Source organism: Mytilus edulis, chromosome 13, assembly GCF_963676685.1.
Source record: "Mytilus edulis chromosome 13, xbMytEdul2.2, whole genome shotgun sequence".
Classification (NCBI taxonomy): domain Eukaryota; kingdom Metazoa; phylum Mollusca; class Bivalvia; order Mytilida; family Mytilidae; genus Mytilus; species Mytilus edulis.
In genome coordinates this window covers 54,284,839-54,311,318 of record NC_092356.1, presented here as the reverse complement: position 1 = coordinate 54,311,318, position 26,480 = coordinate 54,284,839, and the positions used below count along the sequence as shown (strand labels likewise).

Below are 26,480 nucleotides of genomic sequence, written 5' to 3'. Positions count from 1 at the left end.
GGGTAATTAAGTGATGTGGGTTCTAAAATACAATCTACATTAGTTTTAAGACTCTCAATAAGTATGATGAGTATGATAAGATCCTTCTGAAATTCGCTTCCCTTTCTTATCACTTCTTAGTAAATATATATAACATGTAACATAATGTCTGTTACTAATTTGATTTTTGATATTTTTTCAAACATATGTGACATGTTTTACAAACAATGTACATTTGTATGATAATCATGATGATGCATGCTAGTCATTTGTTATAATGTTTACAAGTTTTTTCAAAATATAAAGGAAAAAAAGAAAAAAATACTTTAATCATGTTAATATACATACATTTTTGTATGTAGCATAATCATCATTATACAACTTATAATAAAACAATATCATTTCATGCATTTAACTGAATGAAATAATTCACATTAATGAAATCAAGCAACGGTTAATTTTCATCCACAATATTTATTTACTTTTTTTATGTGGTGAATTAATTAATCATGTAAATTAAAATACATAAATAATGACAACTGGGGTTTCTGTCATGTGTTATTTTGAAACTTAATGAGGTGAGCGTGTAAATTAACTCTCAAGTGGGGCAAGTTAGCAGAATTTAACTGTATCCTCGATTATTGGAAGTTCGATACCCTTACTTGAAAAAAGATAGAAAAAATCAGAACCTTGGAGCACATGTTATCCACTATGAAAATGTAAGACTGATGAATGGAAATATTCTTCACTTATTTGCAAACATTCTGATAAACTTTATTGATGAAAAGTTTCAATCAGTGGCATAGAATTTAATATCTATAGGATTATAAACACATTTTTTCTATAGGTTATTGATGTGTAGGATTGCTACGGATGATATTGACAACAAAAGTAGGCGTGTTATACACCATTGCCTTAAATGATTTTTCCCAGGTTTGCTCATTATTTTTTTTTTGTTAGAGTTCAATGTTTCATCTCATTAATTTAACAAAGAAACTGACTGCACACAGATCTTAAGTAATTGTGCAAGGCCTTCAAAGATTGCTCCTTGGGGCTTGTATAAATAAGCAGTGTTTGAGGATAACAGACAAATGGGATTTTCATTGTCCATGAAATTACACTTAAATGATAAGTAAAGACATCTGCAAAGGGCAGATAATTTAAAATTCTATTAGAGCAAAGAAATCATAAGAATTCAATAAAAGAAGATAGGATGACTTTTTTACATCTACAAGTAAAAAAAACTAAATGTCTAAGGGACAAAACTCAGGCAATATCTTTTTTTACCAAAATAAGTAAAAAAAAATTCACTTGTATAAGTATCCAGCAAATTTACCTATATAAGAATATTAATATTACTTCTTCAAGTAATTAAAAATAACTTGTACAAGTAATACCCCTGACTGTCCTAGTCCAAATAATCATGAAGTCTTGAAAGGCTATTATATTTTTTTTCTGTGACGCATCGTCGATGTAAGGTGTCAAAGAAAAAAAATATAATAGCCTTTCAAGACGTCATAATTATTTGGACTAATAATCCCCAAGCTGTCATGATCAGAGTTAGCTGCGGAAACCGTAGCTCTTAGGTCCTTATGTTATTTTTTGACTATTTGCGGACCGTCCGCAAATAGTCAAAAAATAACATAAGGACCTAAGAGCTACAGTTCCGCAGCTAGATCAGAGTCAATGGTAGATTGGTAGTCCAAATAATTATGACATCTTGGAAGGCTATTTTAAATGTTTGCTTTGATGCCTTCCTTTGACAAAAAAAAATATAATAGACTTTCAAGATGTCATAATTATTTGGACTAAGTCAATGCTAGCTATATGCACTATCCATGTATCATGAAAATTATCTACAAGTCGTGAACAGGTGAAGAGGAGGACTTGCATAAATTTCATAAATGAAGTTACCACAACCATAGAAAAAGAAGGATTCAATACAGAAAGTACATTTATATTCGCTGAACAGCAATATATATTTACATATGGTTTCCTTCACGTTCTTAGAGTTAACTATGATTTTGAGAAACACAGGTCAGTCCATCGTCCCACATAAGCCGAACAACATCGTTCATTGAAAACAGGACGCTTTCCGGTAAGTGCGAGAAATAGGTCTAATGATACTAATTTTCAACCTGGTTACTTTCTTTACTAAATATATTCACTGAATTGGATTAAAAATTAAGAAAATTGATGCAAATTAAAGAGTTCGGTATACAATTGACCATTATAACCAACACGATCATACAAACATTCACTTGATACAGATTGTCGCGTAGGAAAATTTAACGAACTACTTCTAAATTGTTGACATTGGAGAATCGTGAAATAGAACCAGACTAGTTTTGATAAAACACAATTATAAATCAATATGCCATCAAAAGCAGAGGACATAATGAAAGGATTCAAACTGTATCCTTAATCAAGATAACTGTACATATATTCACATCAATTATGTTTACAAATTTCCAAATCTATCATCGGCGTCTAGAGACATCCTGATTTGTGACATTTACATTAAATTATGTGACATGCAAATTTAAATTCCTTTGCTCGACCTTTTCTACATGTATATATCTACAGCTTTACTTTATGACATCATGTCATCCCTTTGTTCTCCAGATTCTGTTGTCACAGTCAGACACAGTTTATATGTGTTAAAACTTGGGACACTGTTGAAGACCGTGTAAATTATAATATTATACACTCTATTACTATTTAGAAATAGGTGCTGCTTGACTTGAGCATCTGTGTCTCTTGGACTATTGGCTTCATACAATAATCTTGCCCAACTGTAAGGTCTCTGCCCCGAGTCCTGAATCTTTCAAGGCTCAGCTCCGTCAGTAATTAAATTGACATGTTTTTATTTGCACTTGTATATAAAATTCACCTAGTTTTTGTTTTTGTTAAATTAAAATTTTTTCATACATGCGCGCACTCCATAAATGTGGCAGAATAGTCAACCAGTTGACGGTGGCCGCTTACTGGAAGAAGAAGAAGAAGATCACATTTTGGGAATGGTCAACCTTTGTGTAGTATTGAATGTTTAGTAAGAAGTGTCATTTAACATCTTCAAAATGCATTGCCCCACACCTAACCGCCCCACTTTTTCACCAACTCGACCGACTTTTTAAAAAGTTGTCCCAAACTGGTTTACCAACTGGACCCACTTTTAAAAAAATAGCCCCACTTACAGTCAGAGCTCTGACATAAACAAGTCAGAATAAAATGACTTCTTCAAGTCAGAAAATGTTTTGACATTCTGACCTGTACGGGTCAATTTTTGTTTTGCGTAGTTTTCCATCGAGTCCGTCAAACCAGAAGATATTTTGAATTTGCCGCCGATCTAAGACACATACGATCACGTGGTTTTTTGCGAGAGATCACGTGTTTGAGAGTTGTTGTTTTGGGAGTTTCTCGAACGAGAAGTTATTGAAAATATAGTGATTATTTACGTTTTTTTATTGAAAATCTAGGTCAATGTGGTCATTTTCAGAAGGTAATACATATTACCTCCGTATTTTCATGGCCATTTTAATATTTTTTGCGTGTGAAGAAGGTCTTTGCAAGTGATTTTGTTGCTGTTTCATGAAGGCGCGTGACCTGTAAATACGGACGCGTAGCCTTTGAGATGACCTGGTGTCTGACAATTCTGACTTGTTCAGGTCAGAAAATGTTGTTATGATAATGAACTGTTATTTTCGGGAGACAACTCGTGTTGTCTTAAACAGTATTAACATTAATAACCAGTCAGTGCAATTTTAAAAGTAAAATTATTGCTTCGAGCTGAACATCATCACGTGATTTTTCTATTTTTAAACTCAATCATGAATTGACTTTTTAACCTTTCCGAGTTTGCGGCTTATAAATATATTTGTTTTTTCGTTTCTCCCAATGAGAAAAACGATCTTTTGAATATTGATATTAATGAAAATGAAATGAAATCGGAATAATTTTAATAAAGGAAAAGGGAAGGGAGGGTTTAACTAAAAGAACCGAAATATTTTTTTATTTTTATTTTAAAAATGATTTTAACTTGAGAACATTATAAAGAGATTCACAAAACGGGTTTTTCAATTATGAACATGGAATATGATCTTAAAAACAAATCAAATGAAATGTAGGGTAAGGCTCCAGTGATCACCCTACCCCTGTCATTTGACAATGTTGAACAGTCGAGATCCCTGCCCCCTTAACTCAATTTTTTCTCTCTGTAAAGTATAATGAAATATACCAAGCTAGTCTCTATGGGTCGCCCCACCCCTTGTCATTTGAGAATGATCTTATATCTTGAAAATTGTCGAGATCCCCACCTGTAAACAGCCATATATATTCCTTTTTATAATGTCAAATTGATTTGAATGAAATATACCGGGCTAGTCTCTGGGTTTACCCCCTCCCCTGCCATTTGCGAATGTTCTTATATTTTGTAAACGGTCGAGATCCCCACCCCTAAACTATATATATTCTTGTATGGGAAAATAAAACAAACCCAATGTAATATAGGGGAAGTCCCTTGGGGGGGGGGGGGTTGCCCCTACAGTGTGAAAACATGTAAATGGTCAAGATCCCCACCCCTGAACCATATATATTAGTGTAAGGGACAACAAGACAAATCAAATGAAATAAAGATAAAGTCCCTTGGGGTCACCCCACCCCCTCATGTTTGAAAACATGTAAACGGTTGAGATCCCCACCCCTTAAGCCTATATATTATTATATGGGACAATACAACAAATCAAATGAAATAAAGGGAAAGTCCATGGGGGTCATCCCCATCCCCCTTTTTGAAATGGTCTGGATCACCACCCCTAAACCATATAATATTCCTGTTCGTCATTTCAAGAAGATTTGAATGACATACATGTACAGGGTCAATCCCTAATTATATGGCATATATGTTTTCCTATGAAGTTACACATCTATAATTCTTACCCCAGATGCTTAGCCACATAAAGCATTAACCTTTTATTTGAAATATAGATAGTCTTTGTTTCTACAGAAGTGAGAAGAACATTGGAAGTCAGTATGTTCTGACTTATAAAAGTCTGAATGTTCTGACTTATGAAAGTCAGAATGTTCTGACTTATGAAAGTCTGAATGTTCTGACTTATGAAAGTCTGAATGTTCTGACTTTAATTTAATAAGGCCAGAAAGACTCAGAATAATCTGAAGATAATGACTTGTTTTTAATGTTTAGAGTATTTAAGAATATGAATGCTCTTGTCATGCTAGTACCATAAGAAACCCTGACAAGATTTTGTTCCCAAAAAAATATATATTAAGAATAACAAGTGTACAATTGAACATAAATTACAAAGTTATAAATGTTGCTAAAAATTCTATTTAAAAAACACCCAATAGATAGTTGTAGTGAAAATATTATGTATTTATATGTACCACTTCTTGAAGGACAACAAAGTCACCAAACTTAGTCTGATTTTCATAGTATTTTCTCCTCAACATTTTTTTAACAGAACATGATTTGACCTGTTTAAGTCAGTTTACAGAAAAAGAATCCGATCAAACTAGGTTTCTTCATCTTAGCCCCCCCCCCCTTTTTTTTCTCGTTATCTGAATCTGCTATTGTTGGGATAATTAATTTTTTTTAAGAAACAATTCAGTCAAATGGTTTTTAGAATAATGATTTTTTACAACCAAAAGTTCTATATGTTAACTTTACAGAAAAAAAAGTCATGAAAATACAGAAATAAAATAAATTTTTAAGATATAAATTTGATGAAATTTGTTAAAAAAAATACATTTGAATATAAAATATACCAAATACATTTTTTTTTATAGTCCTCAATATTGTGACTTGAGGGGACCATATTTCATCAGTCTTTTATCTGGTTTGTCATACATTTTAAAATCAATATGAAAATCCTAGACTTAAAAGTCGACATAAGTTTAGTTTTGACTGACTCTCTGAAGTCAGAACATGATTTGACCTGTTTAAGAAGTCAGTTTACAGAGAAAATTAAATCCAATCAAAACTAGGTCTTCTTCTTCTAAGCCCCCCCCCCCCCTTTTTCCCTTTTATCTGAATCTGCTACTGTTGAGTTAATTAATTGATAAGTTTATTAGAAACAATTCAGTCAAATGGTATGAAATAATATATTTTACAACCAAAAGTTCCATGTGTTAACTTAACAGAAAAGAAAGGTCATGAAAATACAGAAATATAATAAAATTTAAAGATGATTTGATGAAATTTGTAAACAAAATATATTTGAATATAAAATATTAGTTCTCATTATTGTGACTTTATTATTGGGTGTCTTTTATCTGATTTTCCCATACGTTCTTAAATGCATATATTTATGACAATGCCGGACTTAACAGTTGTAATAATAAGTTAAAGTGAAGTTTTTGACTGACTCTTTGAAGTCAGAACATAATTTGACCAGTTTAAAACAAAATACATTTAAATATTGAATAATCAATATGCAAAATAAACTTTTTTATAGTCCTCATTAATTATTGCGCTGTATGGGGACCTTATTTCCACTGTCTTTTATTTGGCTTTTCCGTACATTTTTAAATCAATACGAAGAAACTAGACTTAAAAGTTGACATAAGTTTAGATGGGACTGACTTTTTGAAGTCAGAACACTATTTGACCTGTTAAAGTCAGTTGACAGGAAAAAATGTCCAATCAAAGTTAGGTTTTCTTCCTCTAATCCCCCTCCCCACTAAATATCAATCTGCTACTGTTGAGTTAATTAATTACTGATTTTTTTTTAGAAACAATTCAGTCAAATGGTTATTAAAATATAATTTTTTTTTGCAACCACAATTAAGTTCCATGTGTTAACTTAACAGAAAAGAAAAGTCATGAAAATACAGAAATAATACAATATTTTTTTTTTTTTTTTAGATAATTTGATGAAAATCTTTAAAAAACAAAATGCATTTGAATATTGAATATATCAAATAAAAATGTTCCATACATTTTAAATCAATATGAAAATCCTGGACTTAAAAGTTGAAATAAGTTTAGTTTTGACAGACTCTTTGAAGTCAGAACATGATTTGACCTGTTAAAGTCAGTTTACAGAAAAAAAAATCCAATCAAACTATGTTTCTTCATCTTAGCCCCCCCCCCCCTTTTCCCTTATTTGAATCTGCTACTGTTGAGTTAAAAAAAATTAAGAAACAATTCAGTCAAATGGTTTTTAGAATAATGTTTTTTACAACCAAAAGTTCTATTTGTTAACTTAACAGAAAAATAGTCATGAAAATACGGAAGTAGAATAAATTTTTAAGATATTAATTTGATGAAATTTGTTAACAAAATACATTTGAATATAAAATATACCAAATACATTTTTGTATAGTCCTCATTATTGTGACTTAAGGGGACCTTATTTCATCAGTCTTTTATCTGGTTTCCCATACATTTTAAAATCAATATGAAAATCCTAGACTTAAAAGTTGAAATAAGTTTAGTTTTGACTGACTCTTTGAAGTCAGAACATGATTTGACCTGTTAAAGTCAGTTTACAGAGAAAATTAAATCCAATCAAAACTAGGTCTTCTTCTTCTAAGCCCCCCCCCCCTTTTTCCCTTTTATCTGAATCTACTACTGTTGAGTTAATTGATTGATAGGTTTATTAGAAACAATTCAGTCAAATGGTTTAAAATAATATATTATATAGACTAAAAAGTTGTAATAATTAGCTAAATTGAAGTTTTTGACTGACTCTTTGAAGTCAGAACATAATTTGACCTGTTTAAAACAAAATACATTTAAATATATTGAATATGCAAGATAAACTTTTTTATAGTCCTCATTATTGTGCCGTATGGGGACCTGATTTCCTCTGTCTTTTATCTGGCTTTTCCGTACATTTTTAAATCAATATGAAAAAAACTAGACTTAAAAAGTTGAAATAAGTTTAGTTGGGACAGACTCTTTGAAGTCAGAACACAATTTGACCTGTTAAAGTCAGTTTACAGAAAAAAAAATGTTCAATCAAAACTAAGTCTTCCTCCTTTAAGCCCCCTCCATATCTGAATCTGCTACTGTTGAGTTAATTAATTCATAATTTTTTTTAAGAAACAATTCAGTCAAATGGCTTTTAAAATAATGTTTTTTAAAACCGAAAGTTCCAAATGTTAATTTAACAGAAAAAAAGTCATGAAAATACAGAAATATAATAAAAAATTTTAAATAATTTGGAGAAATTTGTTAACAAAATACCTTTGAATATTAAATAATAGTATACCAAATACACTTTTTTATAGTCCACATTTTTGTGACTTTATTATTGGGTGTCTTTTATCTGAGTTTCTTATACATTCTTAAATGCATATGACAATCCCAGAATTAAAGTTGCAATACTTAATTAAAGTATAGTTTTTTACTGACTCCTTGAAGTCAGAACATAATGTGACTTGTTCAAGTCAGTTTGCACAACAGGATTTACCTCAATGAAATATTAAGATATCAAAAATATACCAAATTATCTTTTATATATATAGTCCTTATAATTGTGACTTAATTTTTTGTGATTTTTTTTCCTACTTGTATCCATACATTCTAACAATCACATCACAATCATGATAATGCACAACTTTTACAGAACTTTGCAAGCCATTTAGTTTTTGACAGACTCTTTTAAGTCAGAACATGATTGACCTGTTTAAGTCAATTTGTCCGAACATGCCCATTTGACCTGTTTAAGTCAATTTGTCTGAACATGATTTGACCTGTTCAAGTCAGATTGCAGAACAAATTTTCCAATCAAAGCTAGGTGTACTTCCTTTAAGCCCTGCTTCTGAATCTGCCATTTGTGAATTTATTTGATAAATGTTTAGAAACAATTAAGTCAAATGGTTATTTATTTTAGGGGATCTTACATATATTTCTTATGTCTGACGTTCCCATACTTTCATTTAATATCATATGTCAGTGCCCCACTCTAAAAATTTCAATAAATTTAGTTTTGGGCTGCCTGTTTTAAGTCAAAACATGATTTGACCTGTTTAAAAGAAAATGCATTTAAATATTGAATATACCAAATATTTATTTTTTTTGTCCTCATTGTGACTTTAGGGGACCTTAATATTTTCTCTGTCCCATATCTGGCTTTCTCATACATTTTTAAATCAATATGACAGTACTAGACTTAAAGGTTGAAATACGTTTAGTTTTGACTGACTCTTTGAAGTCAGAACATAGTGTGACTTGTTTGAGTCAGTTTGCACAACAGTATTTACCTCAATGAAATATTAAAATAATAAATGTTTTGCTCTTGATAAATTTAGCTAAAAGTGGATGAGAATAGATCCCTTATTTTTTCCTTGGAAGATTTGAAGTATTGTCATGGTACTAGTTAATGTATCCAATATTGTATTTTGTAAATCTTTTGATATTGATAGAAAATTGTATGATCCATTTTTTCTGCTTTGGTTTTTGTTTGTATTTGGAAATGATTGAATTTGATGAGATAAATATATTATGTTAAGATTCTGGAAAGAAGAAGGTATGATGAGCCCCACTTTTTAAACTCTTTGATTCAAAACTAGTAATCACTATATTTTATGGAGATTGATAACAAAGTGGTAGAAATGACTGCTTACAGTCAGAACAAAAATGACCTCTCTAAGTCAAAATGCATTAAAAAGGGACATAAATCTTATTAGAATATGAAGATATTAAGTCACAATATTTTATGCAAAAGCTGACCTGTGGAAGTCATTTTATGATAAATTAAAGTCTGACATAAACTGACCTGTACAAGTCATATTCTGTTGAGTGCAAGAAGGGAGACAACTCTTACATCAAATTATATCTGACCTATGGAAGTCATTTTATTCTGACTTGTTTATGTCAGAGCTCTGACTGACTTATGAAATGGGTTAAATCCCAAAATCGCCCAACAAATAATTAAAATACGATAATATCTCAGGGATCTCCATGGCCTGTTTAATGATGGCGCCCCACCATCGTTCAAATGTCTTGCGCCATAGTCAAATGACTCGCGCCATCGTTAAATTGTCTTCCGCCATTGTTCAAAACTTCATCGTTTTTTGTAGCCCGACGCCATTTTTTTTATCAGTTATAATCAAATGCATGTAATTGCATAACCCTTAGGCTTTTTATGTTATAATCCAATACAGTTCTAACGCCTGAGGAATATCCGGATTAAGATCGCTAATCACTTATACCTGAGCTTGTACAGGTAGATCAACAAACCAGACAGGAGAATACTATCTGAGGATAGACGATCCATTTGTCGAATTAATCAACTAAGTTTCAGCAAATGATTATGATAATTTAGATTAAATAAATAAATTAATAATCCGGTTACAAAGAAAACAGTTTAACAAGTCGAACACGTGCTTTATTTTGACTTACGCGATCAGCATCCCCCTGTTTTAAGAAGTACAAAATAAGACAAAACAGTAAATATTATTTCATTGCAAATAACTCGAGTACTTTTGTAACGATAATATAATCACTTTAAAAGTTTAAAAGTAAAAACTTTTAAAATATTTCCTGTAAGAGAAATATCGTATCGTAATTCCGAATTCATTTCGTTTAAATTACAATCAAATTGATACATCCGCGTTTCCGGTTCTATTCAGACTCGAAAGATGCATGTTGCACATCATCAATTTGCCAGACCAAGGACGTATATTAGTATGTTAGTTATACGTCCTTGGCCAGATAAAGTCATTAAAAACATTTTCATTTGTCAATGTTTGCTTTACAAATCTCTTTAACCTTTTACATAACCCGTACGAATCGTTTTGTTGTTGCTGCAAATCAGCCATGCCGGTAATGAGTTCTGAATTTGACAGTGTCCATGAAAAATAAGCTCCACATCATATGATTTTTAACCCCCATAACTATTACCAAAAATACAAGAAATCTACATGGAGACCTTCATGATAGCTTTTGGTCATTCTCGACTAAGGGGGGACCATGAAGACTTGGCATTTGATTGGTTAAAAACGGCAATAAATGAAAATATTGATACTTCTAATTCTATAATGAAAATTCAAATAAATATAATTTTAAATAAGCAATGAATTAGCATGTTCACCATTTCTTGTATGGAGGGATAAAATACTTCTAATCGCGCTACACTCTACAGCGTAGACACGGTTTGTAATCGTGAAAGTTCATCCATCGTTCAATTTTCAGCCATGGGAATCCCTGATATATAGATTAATATGATGCAGGCATTACCTGTGTATGGGGACGAAGTCTGTATGATTTTTTTTAATTTCAAACATGTTAAATACAGAAACGGAGCAGTAATGTTTCTGATTTTGGTTCTGTTGTTATGGATTTTAGTTGTGACGTTATTTAAATTATGACGACATATTCAATCGAATCAATGTAAACAAAGAAATGCTATCATCAGGTACCATTTTTTTCATATTTATTACAAACAATTTTTAAAAAGGAATTAGTATTGAGTTCCTTTCTTAGACTTATAAATATATATTTATTCAAAGTCTCATGCAAACAAGACCTGACATGGAAGTACAATGTAGATTTCTGCGCAGATGTTGGGAATTTAAAAAAAAAAGTCTGAAATAAAAGTTAACGATTTTGAGTTCATTACACATTGTTATTTTAATTAGAAAAATTCAGGAAATTTTCCTGATTTTTTTTTCTACTGTCATGACCATAACAGGGGACTTCGTCCCAATAATATATAATTCTCATGTCTGCCAAACGCCCCACTTTAATGAAAACTAATCTACACCTAAAAAAGGAAAATTAATTATCATCATGATCATTATTGAAATTAAATGATGTTTCTCTTTCTGAATTTTATAATAATTCAAAATATGATTTTCGTTTCGTATTGTTGGAGAATAACATTATTCTTGTAAGCTTAGTTATTTGAATAACAATTAAAAATTTACTGTGTATCCTTGTGTTGTGTGTGACGTTCACGTGCGTTCCAGACAGGAGGCACTGCAGTGTGATTCTTGTGACCGAAGGCAGCATTGTACTTGCAATTCAGGTCAGTCTTTATAGTTAATAACTGTACAATGTAAAGTTTACTTTATTCACTTTACATTGTACTGGTGATTTAACCCATATACAAAGAGAAAGCATCTTTTTCCATAAGTGGGGCGAGTTGGCATTACTGAATTCATGGTGGTTAATTATATATTAATCCATTACCGTTTTCCATTAAGTGGGGTGAGTTGGCAGGAGTAATATTAACAGGATTTAACCAATTACACAAGTGGGACGATTTGTTAAACCTGTTTGATTTTTTTTTAAAGTGGGATGAGTTGGTGAAAAAGTGGGGCGATTTGTCATGGATTCCAGTGTGTAGATAGGTTATTCATTCTTTATTTAAAACATGTTTAATATCAGTTCAAATTTCATAATCCTGGAGGAAGTAATTGAATCTGAATGGCTAAGATAAAATTAATGAGGAAGGTAATTTCCACTTTATTTTTTATCAATGATCAGCAAGTCTTAAACATGAATAAACAGTCAGGGGACTTACTTAAAAGAGTGATTTTCTAAATCACTGATTCAAGTAACATTATTTCCATAAAGGTTAGGAGTACGACATGTAAGAGTTGTCTCTCTTTGATAATCACCTATTTAAGTAGTACAAATTAATGACTAGAAGAAGTGATTTAATTTGATTTTAGCTTAAAATATAGAATACTAATGATACAGGGACTAATTATGTTTCTAAAATTATCAGAACCAACATCTGTGTTGATAGGATGACCAGGTCTTAAACATGAATAAAGTACAAATGTATTAACAAAGATGAAGTTGTTTACAGCATTACAGTACTGACATACAATGTCTGACTTGACTGATTAAATTTCTATATAAAAAAAATAGAATATTTCTGAAAGTTACTCACCAAAGATCATCATGGTCATGAAGATGAAACCCTTTCAAAGAATAAATTTGGACAATAGTTTTCTTCGCTTTCTTGCAAATTTCATTTGAATGTTTCATAGCTTTCTATACAGTATTGGGTCTCTGCTGTCTGGTGGAAAGTTCTCTCAATGGTAATTTCACCACATCTATTATACCCCACATGCACCTATGATAGTAAAGGGGCATTCCATGTATCATGTGTATGTTTTCTGGTCTGCTCTGTTCATTTGTCTGTCTGTCCCCCCTCATGTTAAAGTAGTTGGTCAAGGTAGATTTTGATGGTGTTGAAGTCCAATCAACTTGAAACTTAGCATGCTTAGTATACATGTTCACTATGATATATGATCTTTCTAATTTTAAAGCCAGAATAAATTTTTAACCCCAATTTCACGGTCTACTGAACATAGAAAAATTATAGTGCGAGTGGGCAACCTTGTACATGTACATGTACTATGAAAACATTTTTGTTATAATTATTAACTTTCTTAATCATTGCATGTGAATCATGTGAATGTTTAACAATCTTTTAAGCTTGGTAATTCATGCAAACTTCTATTGTCAACATCATATTCAATTCCTGAATTTCCCTTAACACATAAAAAGTAATTGGATGAATTTACGAGATGCAGATAGTGGTAGAATATTATGGCAGTCCAGTGATGATCTGTATGTATTATTAAACATTTTAATATTAATATATATATGAACATGTAATGTTTAAATATAAATTAGTGAATGGTGAATGATCTAATTACTTACAACATTTACAAGGACACTGAATTGTTACAAGTATATGAGTATATGATATATCTACCTAAAAAGTGTATAATACATGTACAACACCAATATTTCTAAAACGGAAACATTATATTAATATAAGAGATGTACAAAATGTATATACAATGTACATTGTAATGTTAACAAGATAAATACCCAAAATACCCAACAACACAAAAAGTTATCCCCCCTCCCCCCCAGAAAAACAGATGTGTGAATAATACATGATATAAAGTATCAAGCTATGAATAAAAATTTCTTTCCAGTCTACAAAATGAAATACTCTTAGATATCTGCTGTTGTATAATTTAAGTCAATTTCATATAACATGTATATTAATGCGTGCAAGATAACACAAGTTTGTGCAATGCCCATTGAGTAGAATTTACCTGTTAAAAATAATAGTACCAGTTGGAAAGCAAGTCCTTGGAAACGTCCGTTGTCGTCAAGCTTTATCAGCAACAATAGCAGGGGGAATTAATTAGGTGGCGCTACAGTCGTCCGTAACGTCAAAAAGTCTGCCAAATCAATCGGCTAAAAGATTGACGTTTAAAGTATTTTTTGCAACTTGTCATGCTTTTATTACAATTAAATTTTAAAATTTGTAGGTTTTGTGACCAATATAATTTCTTTACGACATACATACATGACAAAAAATAGCTTTTTATTGCTATTCCTTTATCCTGTCAGTTCTAAAAAAAAATAGCCATCTTTTTTGTTCGCCAAAAAAATCGATTTTTCCTAATTTGACGTTTGCGTATCCAAATACAGAAAAGAACGGTTATAATCTTAAATGAAACCGGGAAACCTATTTCAAATTTATACACTGTTTTGAAGCCATCATTTTTTACTTTTATACATCAATTTTAGTGACCACCAGCCATGTCAATTTTTATCTGGTTTTAGCTACGTTTCTACTTCAAAACAGTAAAGTTTAGCTTCTTTTCATTGTACCTGTTTCAAAGTGCTCTAAAATACTGATTTTATTAAAGACATGAATGAAATTTTGATTAAAAGTTGTGGATTTTCACAATTCCATACGATACTTGTATTTTAAAGTAACTAAAACCCCTTTTGATCCCCTACACAAATTGACGGTGACATTGTTTTCTTTTTTCAACATACGTCATGTAACGTTTATAACAAAATATGTGTCAGGGTCATGTGCATAGTAAAAATTTACACATTGGAAAAGTGAAACAACAAACAAAGATCTTCTTTATTGCGTTTAAAGCTAATTAAGCGTCTTGGAAAATTCTGACAGATCTGACAAACTATTGATAGCCTACTTTATGGATGGACAAAAGCACAAAAATAGCAACAGAAAATGCATTGCAAAGAAAATTCTGTAGGAAAAAAAACATGTCATATGAAAAAAGAAAATGAAGGTCAGTTAATAAAATCTTGCTTATATTATTATCTCTTTACTTAGTAAGCTATATTTCCATTCTCAATTTTATAGTAATAAGAGCAAAAACTAGCTTATCAAGCCAAGTCAGCCAAACAATGTGTTCTTACAAAATTGAATTTATTCAAATGGCAAATTCTTGTCAAATTTAAGCATCTTTGTTCATTATTGAAGTAAAATGCACAAAATTTGTCCCACCAGTTTCATTTCATTTCCTATTACTAGTATCCAGGTAAAGTATATATACAATACTTTGTTTATAAATATGTAATTATTTAAAGAAGCTGATACAGCAACCTTTTCAAGAGAAGAAGCCCCATTTTTTCCAAAAAGTTTACTTTCATAATCTATAAAATACCCTGAGAAATAAGACAAAGGGCTACTGTGCAAGCTAATCTAATAGTTTAATTTTACAATAATAATGATTCTGAAATTCAAAATTGTGTCACTTTCTCTTATAACTTAAAGCATATATTTTTTTTACAGAATTTCTGTCAATATTTTTGGTATAAAACTTATAAATCCCTTTTTTGTATTTTACTGTTCAGCTAAGAAACATAGGTTTGAGTTTAAAGGCTCTCTTAATTTGAAGAAATTTGTTGAGACTCTTGGTCACACTTTATAGAATATAAAATATATATGATCAGTACTATTTATTTAATAATTATATCAATTTTCAGAAAGATTATTGAAATTGTATAAACCATGTTTTATTGCATAAAATATAATCAGAAGTGTTTAAAAAAAATTCTGCATGTAGTATATTTCATCCGCCAGATCTAATTTCTTTCAATATAGCTAGGTTTTTAATTTTACATGTAAGTGTCATATTATCCACATTTCTGAATTGTTTTTTTATTACTGCAGTAATATTTTGTCTTTTAATATTTACATTTAGTCCTTCTCTGAAAAATAGGGGGAAGTATCTCTTCTTTATATTATCATAACATAGTTATAAATCGAGTTTCGTTTATTTTCTTTCTAATTTTTGTAAAGTAAACTCCTTTTTTAATTTTTATGCATTTTGCTGGGTTTTTATTTTTGACTGGTGATATTAAGGGGAGATAACCACTTGCACAAATCGGCATAAAAACCACCGCTTCGGTTTGAAATCAATTTGACGTTTGCGTATCCAATATTCTATTGCCGAGATATTCATATCGAGTGTTTGTCTTAATGAGATGATTAATTGAATTTAAATTCAGCCCATCATTTTTAGTTTCCTCTTAAATATTTAGATTTTTCGTTCAGGAGACTTGACAATTTTCACCCAAATTCCAAGTTTGCAGATAAAATAAAGAATAAAGGACTTTGATTTGATGTGTGAGCTTTGACGAGAATAAACTATGGATACTCAAGATTAGTTAGGTCAATAAGTTTTTATTACGACAATAGTATTCAGTGAGTTAAAATGAGGTTTGTCTCATCCGTTTTTTTACTGAATTTTCACGGTCACGTGACTCTATTGTTGCTGATATACTTGGGGTCAAACCGTGACCTGCTTTCCAACTGGTACCATTCAATTTTCACTGTTTGAACTATTTTACAGGTCATCTCCAGATAAAGATCATGAAGGTAAACAATTGTATAAAACAGATCAGATAAGTTAGAATTATAAATCTCTCAATAAACAGTATTTTTCCTTATATATGGTATTATGAATGTTCACATGGTGTTTCATGTACAAGAATACATGTATGCATAATGGGCATGTAGAAACTATACAAGGTCAACATGGTCAATAACAGTATTAATGGAAAAAAAACACTCTTAAAAACTCATATTAATCATGTTAATTTTGAATCTATTAAGTCAGTAGTTATATTTATCCCTCTAACTTATCTGATGTATTCTGTTGAACACTCAGTATATGGGAAGCCTCATGTCAGAATAATTGTTACAGATAAAGAGACAGATTTGTGTTTCCTGTAGATGGTCACATTGTCAGCTACCAAGTTAGGATTTTTGCCAAAGTCAAGAAGCACATGTACAATTACAAAACAGCAAGTTTATAAAAAAAAATATATACAGTGTAGCATGATGAAAATAAGAAAATGTTTGATGATTGCCAATGAGACAATTGTCCATCAAAGACAATTGATGTAGAAGTAAACAATAGGTCCTTGAACATCCTTCAACAATGTGCTAAAACCCATATCACATATATTATGTATATAGCATGTTGTTATCGTTGATTTCTTGTAAGTTGTAATATTCAAATTACATTGATATATTTCTATCTTGTTATTAATTTAAGTGGTCAAAATAAGATGTTTACCATGCTATATTTTTTAGCTCGAGTACCTAAGAAGATCTTAAAATGTAAAACAGTATCCAGAGAAATTAATTTTTCTTCAAAGGAACAGATGGACAAATTTAGATTAGAACAAAAAGTTTACTTCAAAGGCAAAATTTTAGAAGGTATGTTTATTTTTAGCTCACCTGGCCCAAAGGTCCTCTGAAACTACTGGGCCAAATTGAACCAAACTTGGCCACAATCATTATTAGGGTATCTAGTTTAAAAATTGTGTCCGGTGACCTGGCCAACCAACCAAGATGGCCGCCATGGCTAAAAATAGAACATCGGGGTAAAATGCAGTTTTTGGCTTATCACTCTGAAACTGCAGCCTTTAGAGCAAATCTGACTGGGGTAAAATTGTTTATCAGGTCAAGATCTATCTGCCCTGAAATTTTGAGATGAATTGGACAACCTGTTGATAGGTTGCTGCCCCTGAATTGGTAATTTTAAGGACATTTTGCTGTTTTTGGTTATTATCTTGAATGTTATTATAGATAGATAAGTCAACATGACGGAAATGGTCAATTGACCCCTAAGGAGTTATTGTCAATTTTTAACAATTTTCATAAAATTTGTAAATTTTAACTATTATTTTCCACTGAAACTACTGGGCCAAGTTCATTATAGATAGAGATAATTGTAAGTAGCAAGGATATTCAGTAAAGTAAGATGTACAAACACATCACCATCACCAACACACAATTTTGTCATGAATCCATCTGCTTCCTTTGTTATACCCCCGCTTTCCGCTTTAAAAAAGGGGGGGTATACTGTTTTACCTCTGTCTGTCAGTCCGTCCATCCATCAGTCCGTCCATCAGTCCGTCCGTCAGTCAGTCCGTCCCATGAAACTTTCGTCACATTTTTCTCAGGAACTACACATCCACCCTTTCTGTAATTTGGTATCAACATTTATATATGTCAGCCATACCGTGTGATGCGTTTTCAGATTCATCACTCGACAACTTCCTGTTTACCGAACACTTGTCTGATTTTACACATGATAGCCAAGTTGAAAATTTTCGTCACATTTTTCTCAGGAACTACAATACAAGGATTTCTGAAATTTGGTTTCAGGATTTATATAAGTCAGCTATACCATGTGATGCGTTTTCAGAATCATCACTCGACAACTTCCTGTTTACCGAACACTTGTATGATTTTACACATGATAGCCAAGTTGAAAATTTTTCGTCACATTTTTCTCAGGAACTACAATACAAGGATTTCTGAAATTTGGTTTCAGGATTTTTATAAGTCAGCTATACCGTGTGATGCGTTTTCAGATTCATCACTCGACAACTTCCTGTTTACCGAACACTTGCATATTTTTACACTATTAATATTATCCACTTGCGGCGGGGGTATCATCAGTGAGCAGTAGCTCGCAGTTTCACTTGTTTAATATTCACATAGACCAAGGTGAGAGACACAGGCTCTTTAGAGCCTCTAGTTATATGTAGTTAGATGTACATAGAAAATGTAGAGATAAGAAGAAGTGGTATGAGTGCCAACTCTCCATCCAAGTCACAAAAATAGGCCTATGAGAGCAAAATGTCTGAGACAAGGTTAGAAACTAAATTTTCAAATCCATAGCTGAAAGTTATAAGTTTGTGTTGTTATAAATAGACAATTGTGTTGTATTTTGAACTTCTAAACAATTCAGAATCAGTAACTCAAAATGACAGTTTAATTATTTTATTGTAAAAACAGTCAATTCTAACCACATAAAGGCCAATAACTCATTAGCTGAAGAAGACATGTATACATTAATTGATAAACACTTTATACTTTATATATTCTAGCTCAATCAACTGGATTTTACTCATTCCTTTCTTATGAATATGGGAATTTCTTGTCTCTTTTTTGGTGGATTTTTATGCCCACATCCCTGTATGTTCAAAAATTGGTTTCAAATCTCTTACCTACTTTGCTTCAACCACTTTATGAAACTTAAACACAATGCTTAATACCATAAAACACAGATCAGGTTTTCCTTTGTCACTTTTACCTTTCACGAATTATCCCCCTTCACAAATGAAAATTGCTGAATTTTTCATTTCCAATCTTTAACTTCATTTTTCCTCAACCATTTGTTATGAATGCTATACCCAATGCTTATTACCACATAACATGGATCAAGTTTTAATTCTTGTGGGATCACTTTTACCATTCTAGAGTTACATGAGTTATGCCCCTTCACAAATGGAAAAAATTCTCTAACTTAAGTTTGCCTTTACCAACTGTTATGAAACTTACATACGCAATGCTGATTCCACAAAACTCAGATCATGTACGAAATTTTAGCAGTGTCACTTTTACAGTTCTGAATTTATGTCCCTTTATAACATTATATTCAAGCGGTGGCAATATCTGTGTCCCATGGACACATTCCACATTTATTTTGTATTAAAGTCTCAGATGTTGTTGGAGCCAAATGATCACAAATCTGTTTCATTTTTTGTGAGTTCTAACCAGTTTTTCAAAAGTATGCTTTAGAATACAATGAAATGAGTTTTACAAAAAAAATTAAAATGTGCATACTGTTTAAGATAGTTGTTCTTTAAAAATTTAATAATTACAAACTTAGAAACATATATATAATCATTACCTATATAAATTTTTATTTTAGAATGGTATTTTGAATTTGGCTTTGTAATTCCTGATTCCACTAATACATGGCAGTCTGTGATAGAAGCAGCACCAGAAAGTCAGATGATGCCAGCAAATGTTCTAAAGTAAGAATTACAATGAGTTATATTGCAACCATATGTATGATTACAACATCTTCTTGATATCAGATAACTTAGTTCTCATTGCTTTGTAGATAAAATTGACAATAGAAATGAGGAATGTGTTAATGCAACCAGAGGAAACAGCCGAAAGGCCACCAATGGGTCTTCAACACAGGCTTCAGCTGGTCCATAAACAAAAATATCTTCTAGTTCAGTGAAAATGGACATCACACTCAACTCTGATACAAATAGATGAACTAAAATAAAAAAAAAACCATTCTCGCTACATTGAAGACCCATAAGTGGCCTTCGGCTGTTGTCTACTCCATGGTCGGGTTGTTGTAGCTTTGACACATTCCCCATTTCCTTTCTCAATTTTATTAAGGCTTACAAGGATCAGTGAAACAAATAATAATTCCTCTTGACTTCCAGTATGTAATAAATAAAGCATTAGAAATGTGGTTTCTAATTTTAAAAATAGTCAATAGTACAAACAATCAATTAAAAAGAACAGGAATAAATGCCCTTTAGTCATGCTTCAATGAGTACAAATTAGAGGGGTTTTTTTTTGTAACTGACATGAAAAGCTTCATGACACAAATTCATCTGACAGTGGGTAATGGAATGTTTAATGATATTTTTCTTTGTTTCAGTGGGAATGTGATAATAGAAACCAGTTTTTATGACGGAGATTTACTTGTCAGCAAATCCAAAGTTAGAATCTTTTATGTATGATGATAGTAACACAAAGACTCATAGTCCCATTCATAAAATTCACAAAGTGCAGACAAGTAGCTCATCAAGGGGGAATAACCTGTACAGCACAGCATCTGCACTTATAGAACGATAAAACGTGCAATTATTTGTGATATTTGTCTGATGTTGAATACATTATTTTGTCTGCTAATATCTGTTACTACTTTGAGGGATATATCTTTCTAATCTTAGAAATAGATATTGCAATTCATTTGGGAAGGGGGTTTATTCACACAGACTTTCTTTTTTCCAGATTTTTATAAAAATATTCATAACAATTTATAGCAATAATGTGTGGAAAAGATAATATATATTTTGTTTGTAGTTCTGTCATTATGAACTAATGTTTCAATATGCTATAACAGTTCTACAGTTGTTTTAAGGTGGTACCCAACACTTTCACTAAAATAAATTTGGCGCGTTTAATTTTCATAAAATTTTGTCAAAGTATTTACTTTGATACTAAAACAAAAATATAAATTTTTTTAGAATTTTGAACCAACCGTTTTGTCAGAAAAATAACACTGGTTATATAGCAATTTGACAAACACCAATTTTGATCATTGAGAAGCTAAATATTCCATTTACAACACAACATAATTAAAACATTACGCTGACTTCACAGAGTTATCTCCCTGTAGTGTTAGGTACCACCTTAACTCTGTGTATAGTTTTATTGGCCTCCTATTGCATTGCTTGCTGTAAACTTTTGCGCTAGTGCTTTCCTGATCACTAGCTGTTTCTGTAAATTAGCAAGGAATTCATTATACTTATGCAATTTTGAATTTATAAACAATACATTTGTATTATTAACCTGAATATGATGGATTACACAATTCAAAAATGTTTTTCGTTAAATCGATATGATATATCCCTCAAAAAACAATTATTTATTTTTATTTGAATAAAAGGTTGTTTTAATGACATTAGAGAACATTTTCCCTTGCAGTGTGCACATAATAATCAAGGGGAAATAATCACAATAGAAATAGTTGTATCTGTCTCATTCTACAAAAGATATTCACAGTACTTCAGGGAATTAGACAAATATATATTTGTAGATACATTTCCATGTTGTCAGGGCATATTATTTTTGACTGTTGTTATTGTATGCTAGTCTATATAAGTATAAACTAGAAACAACATCTGCAGTACATGTTTTTATAGTTTCGATGTCTTTTCTTTCTCTGTAGTACCATACATATTAGATTTTTTTTTGCATAATTTACCCATAAGGTCTTATAAAAATTGACATTATGAGAATTGGTATGCACCCATGCATGCCATACAACAACACACCAACTGTGTATTTGATGACTATTTAACCAATGTATAGGTTGATGCCATTTTATTTCAAGCATTATAGACTTGTTCTATGTTTATAATTAATACAAGTGTTGATTTGAACAAACCTGTTTAATTATACTTGTTATATGTGTCACAAGTTTTGATGGCCTTAAGTTCTTAATTTTTTTTCAAGGGATCTAAATGTCTTTAATTCAGCTACTGATTTATAACCTGTTTTTGTAGTGGGGACATAGATATCACAACATTTAAAATAATACATACATTTTAACCTTTTTGTCTTGTTTTTCTGATGATGAATTCCATTATTATTTTCTGCAGCCTCAGTGTTCATTTGCATACATTATTTTATATAATTATGAATACCAGTATATGATAGAATGTATAGAAAGAATGTAGCGTGGGTTTATTTTAACTTATTTATTATGTTTGCATGAATATATTGTTTCAATCATTTTGACATGTGTAATTCATTACAATTGACTTTCCAAAAAATTTAATAAAAGTTATCATAGCAACTATAAAAAATAAACCTTAAAAGATAACTATACTAACTTATCCTACAATATTGGATTAAATGCTACAATCAGTCAATAAAGCTTACATTGCAAATTGACAATTATCATTTTACAATCTATAATTCAGAAATAACTTTCTGAAAAGATCTATCAATAATATATATTTCTAAGCTTAACAAGGAATTTTCAAAAGTTTAATGTGTGGCCTTTACAATTTTGCAATTCCAGTTTTATATTTGTGCATAAAAAGATATCTCATAATACGATATGCTATAAGCAATCTTACATGCAATATGACAAAGTTTTTTTTAAATGCAAATGCACCAAACAAATAATTAATAATGGTGTCCTTAACTTTGAAAACTTTAATTAAATTTGCAAAAGTTCAAATGAGGTGAATTTATTTTAGAAAAATCTTGTGTCCATGCAATATTTATGGTAGATTAGTTTGTGAATCGACACATCTTTTGTTAAACATATATTTTATTTTCATGGAATACCATAGTATCAATGTGTATTCAATGCAGGAGATTGGAATATTTGTGCGAGCATGCACAAGCTTTATCCATTCTGAAATCTTAAAGATGGCCAAAATATTTCTTTTTTCACATGATTGAAATTTTAAATTGTAGAGTTGAACTATGAATACTCAACTATATATTTATCAACTATATATTATGAAAAGTGACAATATTTTTTTCATATATGTTTTCTTACATTTGATAGTTATAAAAGATTTACTTATGTTTTTGTTTAATGGGGTTTATATGACCTCTGTTTATGTCACATTGAAGTGCTTTTAAAAATACACACAAAAATGTCTGGAGATATATTTTATTGTCTTGTTTTGATTGTGACTAAAACAAAAGTTTTGGTGATTCGAGTGTTGGATCTTTCAAGACAGATGTTTTGTCTTTCTATTTATTGTGGATTGATTTGACTGTAAATTACATGTGAATATGTAACGGAGAAACCACAGAATTACAAAGTTACTTTAAAGTCTTTAATATAAGGTTAGAAAAAGTTTTTATCGTCTCAAACACCATCATGTATGCTTTGTGGAAGCAGACATTTGTAATCTGATATATATAAATGTGTTTAAATGAAGAAAAAGTATTGTTATCTAGGTAAACCAATGAATTTTCATGTTGAAATCTGTATAAGTTTTTTTGACTCGTTTCATTTTTATATCATGTTAATACATTCCAAATTTTCTAACATATTTTGCATTAAATTTAGGCTTAAAATTTTTCATGACATTTACACTGTTTAAAGTGCAAGATTCAAGAACAGACATAACTCAAGTTAGAAAAGTGTTAATTTAGACAAGACCTAATTCAAGAGAAAAATAAAACACCTTATATAAGTTGGCCTCAAATAGAAGACAGAGCAGCTGTCTGAAATTAATAAAGATAATTATAAAATACTTTTTTTTGTAAAAAATATGTTTAGAATTATCAATTTGAAGTTTTAGTACTATTTCCATTTGAATAACAAAATTAGAATGCAAACCATCTGAAGACTTTAATATTTTGTTCCAAATGAGTAGTTCAAATTCCTATAAGTGTATTTTTTTTTGTGAGAAGGGCTATATATTCTTTGAGAATAATATGCCTACATGTATATGAGCAGGTGGAGTCAATATTCCAGGACAAATAAATACAACAGTAACTTCTTTAGTAAATGTAGTGTATAAAATTTATGTTTCTTCATAGTAGCTTATTAATCTCGGTATTAATAGAAGTGAAATTTACTCGCCAATAGAATAACTGAAACGTCTTTCTTTTTAACATGTAGAAATAGTTGAAGATTAAAATGAGCAGAATTTCTGAAAGTAAAATGGACAATTCATTTTTGTGGATATTGTCCCATTAAATTCTCAGGCATTCATCTGTTACAAAATGTAGAGTAGTTTAAGTTGAATTTTATTTTATTTCTGAGCTGTAAGTGTATTTTGTTTTCACAATTCTTTCACACTTTTCAAAATGTAAAATGATAATGTCTAATTTTCATGAACATTTTTAAATGTTTTGTTTTTCTGTTAAATTATGTCGGTTTCAAATGTTTTCAATTATCTTAAAGCTGCTTAAACTATAAAGAATCATAAAACTGAAGAAAGAAAGATGCAATTATGTTTGTTTATGAGTAAATTATAAAAGTCTATTTTAGACAGTATATCTTTCATCCATTTAAAGCTTAGATAAAAGATCTACACATTTGAATGAACTTTTTTAATAAGAACCATAATTAGCAGTAATGATTGTAGGTATATAATTCTGATATGTTACATTTTAAAACAGAAGGTATATGTTAGTACCATCAGGGTACCAGTATTTATATTTGACATTCCACATTGTAAATAGCTTAGTTTTCCACCATGTATGAGAGATCCGTCCATAGTATCTTAATGTCATGAGTGACTGTTCTTTGTTTTGTCTTTCTACATTAAATGTCTTTTATGTCAATACTTTGTTTTGTTTGATTTCAAAACTTTTATAGTTGTGTAATAGAAAGTGAACATGCCATCAGATATAATAAGAGAATAGTGTTATGCATCATCACAGTTATTTGTCTATAGGACACCTATTAGAATGGCTTTAACAAGAATTTCTCCTACATTAGAGGAAAGCAGAACATTTTGAAGACATGATAACATGAACATAGCCAGAAATTAGTAGTGGTTTTGCTATTTAATATTCATAATATGTAAATGAGAATTGTACCACGTGATAGTACTTTGAACTGCACTGGCTTGATAGGCTTGATATCATTGAAATCTTTAAAACACGGATATTATAAGTTGCCCGTCACAGAGTCCTTATTTACAATCACTTTGATATTTCCGTAAAGTTGTCAGGCGGTCAAAATCAAAACAATGAACGCGAATTTAGTGAATTTTTCGTGCCTTCGTGAGTTTATTCTTCTCAAAATAGTGACATTTTAATTTTACGTGGGAACCTAGAGTTCAACGACTACACATACAAGGTTTGGACTTGCTTATTCTTTGGAAATTCAAGTTTCATATTTCACCCCGGCAACCTGTTTTTGTAATGACCTTGTAAGCCAATTTTCAACACGAAATTTGCAAATTTGACGTTTCAGCCATTTAAGCCTGTATTTTACACTGCAATGTTAAAAGCCTCTCGCTTCGATTTTTAAAATAGCTCAGGAACCTGTATTTTTGCAACAACAGTCATTATGTTTCGTTTAAATGGTGTATATTGTTGTGTATATTCATTTTCTGCCCCGGCAACCTGTCTATCACTTAAATTAAAATTAAAACAGACATTTTTTCAAAATTCCTTATCATTTTAATGTAATTTCCGTGACCCGTATCCAATTTCTTTAGTATAATATTCAAATAAGCAAAGTGGCATTGATTTCTGGATATGAGTAGTCAAACAATAACATATTGTATGTGTATATGATTTTCAAATATTAAAGAAGAGAAAAGACAGGTTATATAAACAAAAAATAATCATCTCCATCTTACTGAAATAGGTTAATTAAAGGAGGATAATTTTAGCATTTAAAAGAAACCAATTTAACCATAACAGTCACACATGCTTAATTCTTTCAAAACAGGATTTTTGTGATTTTTTGGGGGGAATAAGAACCATAATTATCAGTAATGAGTGTAACATTCCATGGGGGAAACATTCCATTCCATTTTGTATCAATATTTATACAATTGATACAAAGATATTAAAAAGCTTTATCGGAAGGTACTTTTTATTTGATATTGCTTTTTTGACTATTATCCATGTGGATAATCATCACAAAAAGTCATATTAACACACAACCAATATAAAAAA

At 30.6% G+C, this 26,480-nt stretch overlaps 2 protein-coding genes across 3 annotated transcripts in view; one reads left to right on the top strand and one right to left on the bottom strand.

The window, feature by feature from the left end:
- The window catches only part of LOC139499944 (peroxisomal targeting signal 1 receptor-like), a 29,069-nt gene extending 26,964 nt beyond the window's left edge, over window positions 1-2,105 (bottom strand). For both annotated transcript variants that reach the window (XM_071288606.1, XM_071288607.1), the window contains exon 1: window positions 1,966-2,105. The gene's annotated coding sequence lies outside the window, so the exon portion shown is untranslated. The remainder of the gene's footprint in view (window positions 1-1,965) is intronic.
- LOC139499945 (retinal rod rhodopsin-sensitive cGMP 3',5'-cyclic phosphodiesterase subunit delta-like) lies at window positions 2,042-25,130 on the top strand. The gene is made up of 6 exons (XM_071288608.1): window positions 2,042-2,394; window positions 13,472-13,534; window positions 16,603-16,628; window positions 17,349-17,474; window positions 19,984-20,089; window positions 20,740-25,130. The coding sequence occupies exons 1-6, from the start codon at window positions 2,354-2,356 to the stop codon at window positions 20,819-20,821; spliced, it is 444 nt and encodes a 147-aa protein (XP_071144709.1). The 5' UTR covers window positions 2,042-2,353; the 3' UTR covers window positions 20,822-25,130.
- The last annotated feature ends 1,350 nt before the right edge of the window (window positions 25,131-26,480 follow it).

Bases quoted from the DNA above. Each gene is read 5' to 3' on its own strand.
- LOC139499945 (XM_071288608.1), top strand. From the start codon at position 2,354: ATGCCATCAAAAGCAGAGGACATAATGAAAGGATTCAAACT. The intron at 2,395-13,471 runs GTATCCTTAATC...ACACATAAAAAG, and splicing joins ATAATGAAAGGATTCAAACT to TAATTGGATGAATTTACGAG. The intron at 16,629-17,348 runs GTAAACAATTGT...TATATTTTTTAG, and splicing joins TCCAGATAAAGATCATGAAG to CTCGAGTACCTAAGAAGATC.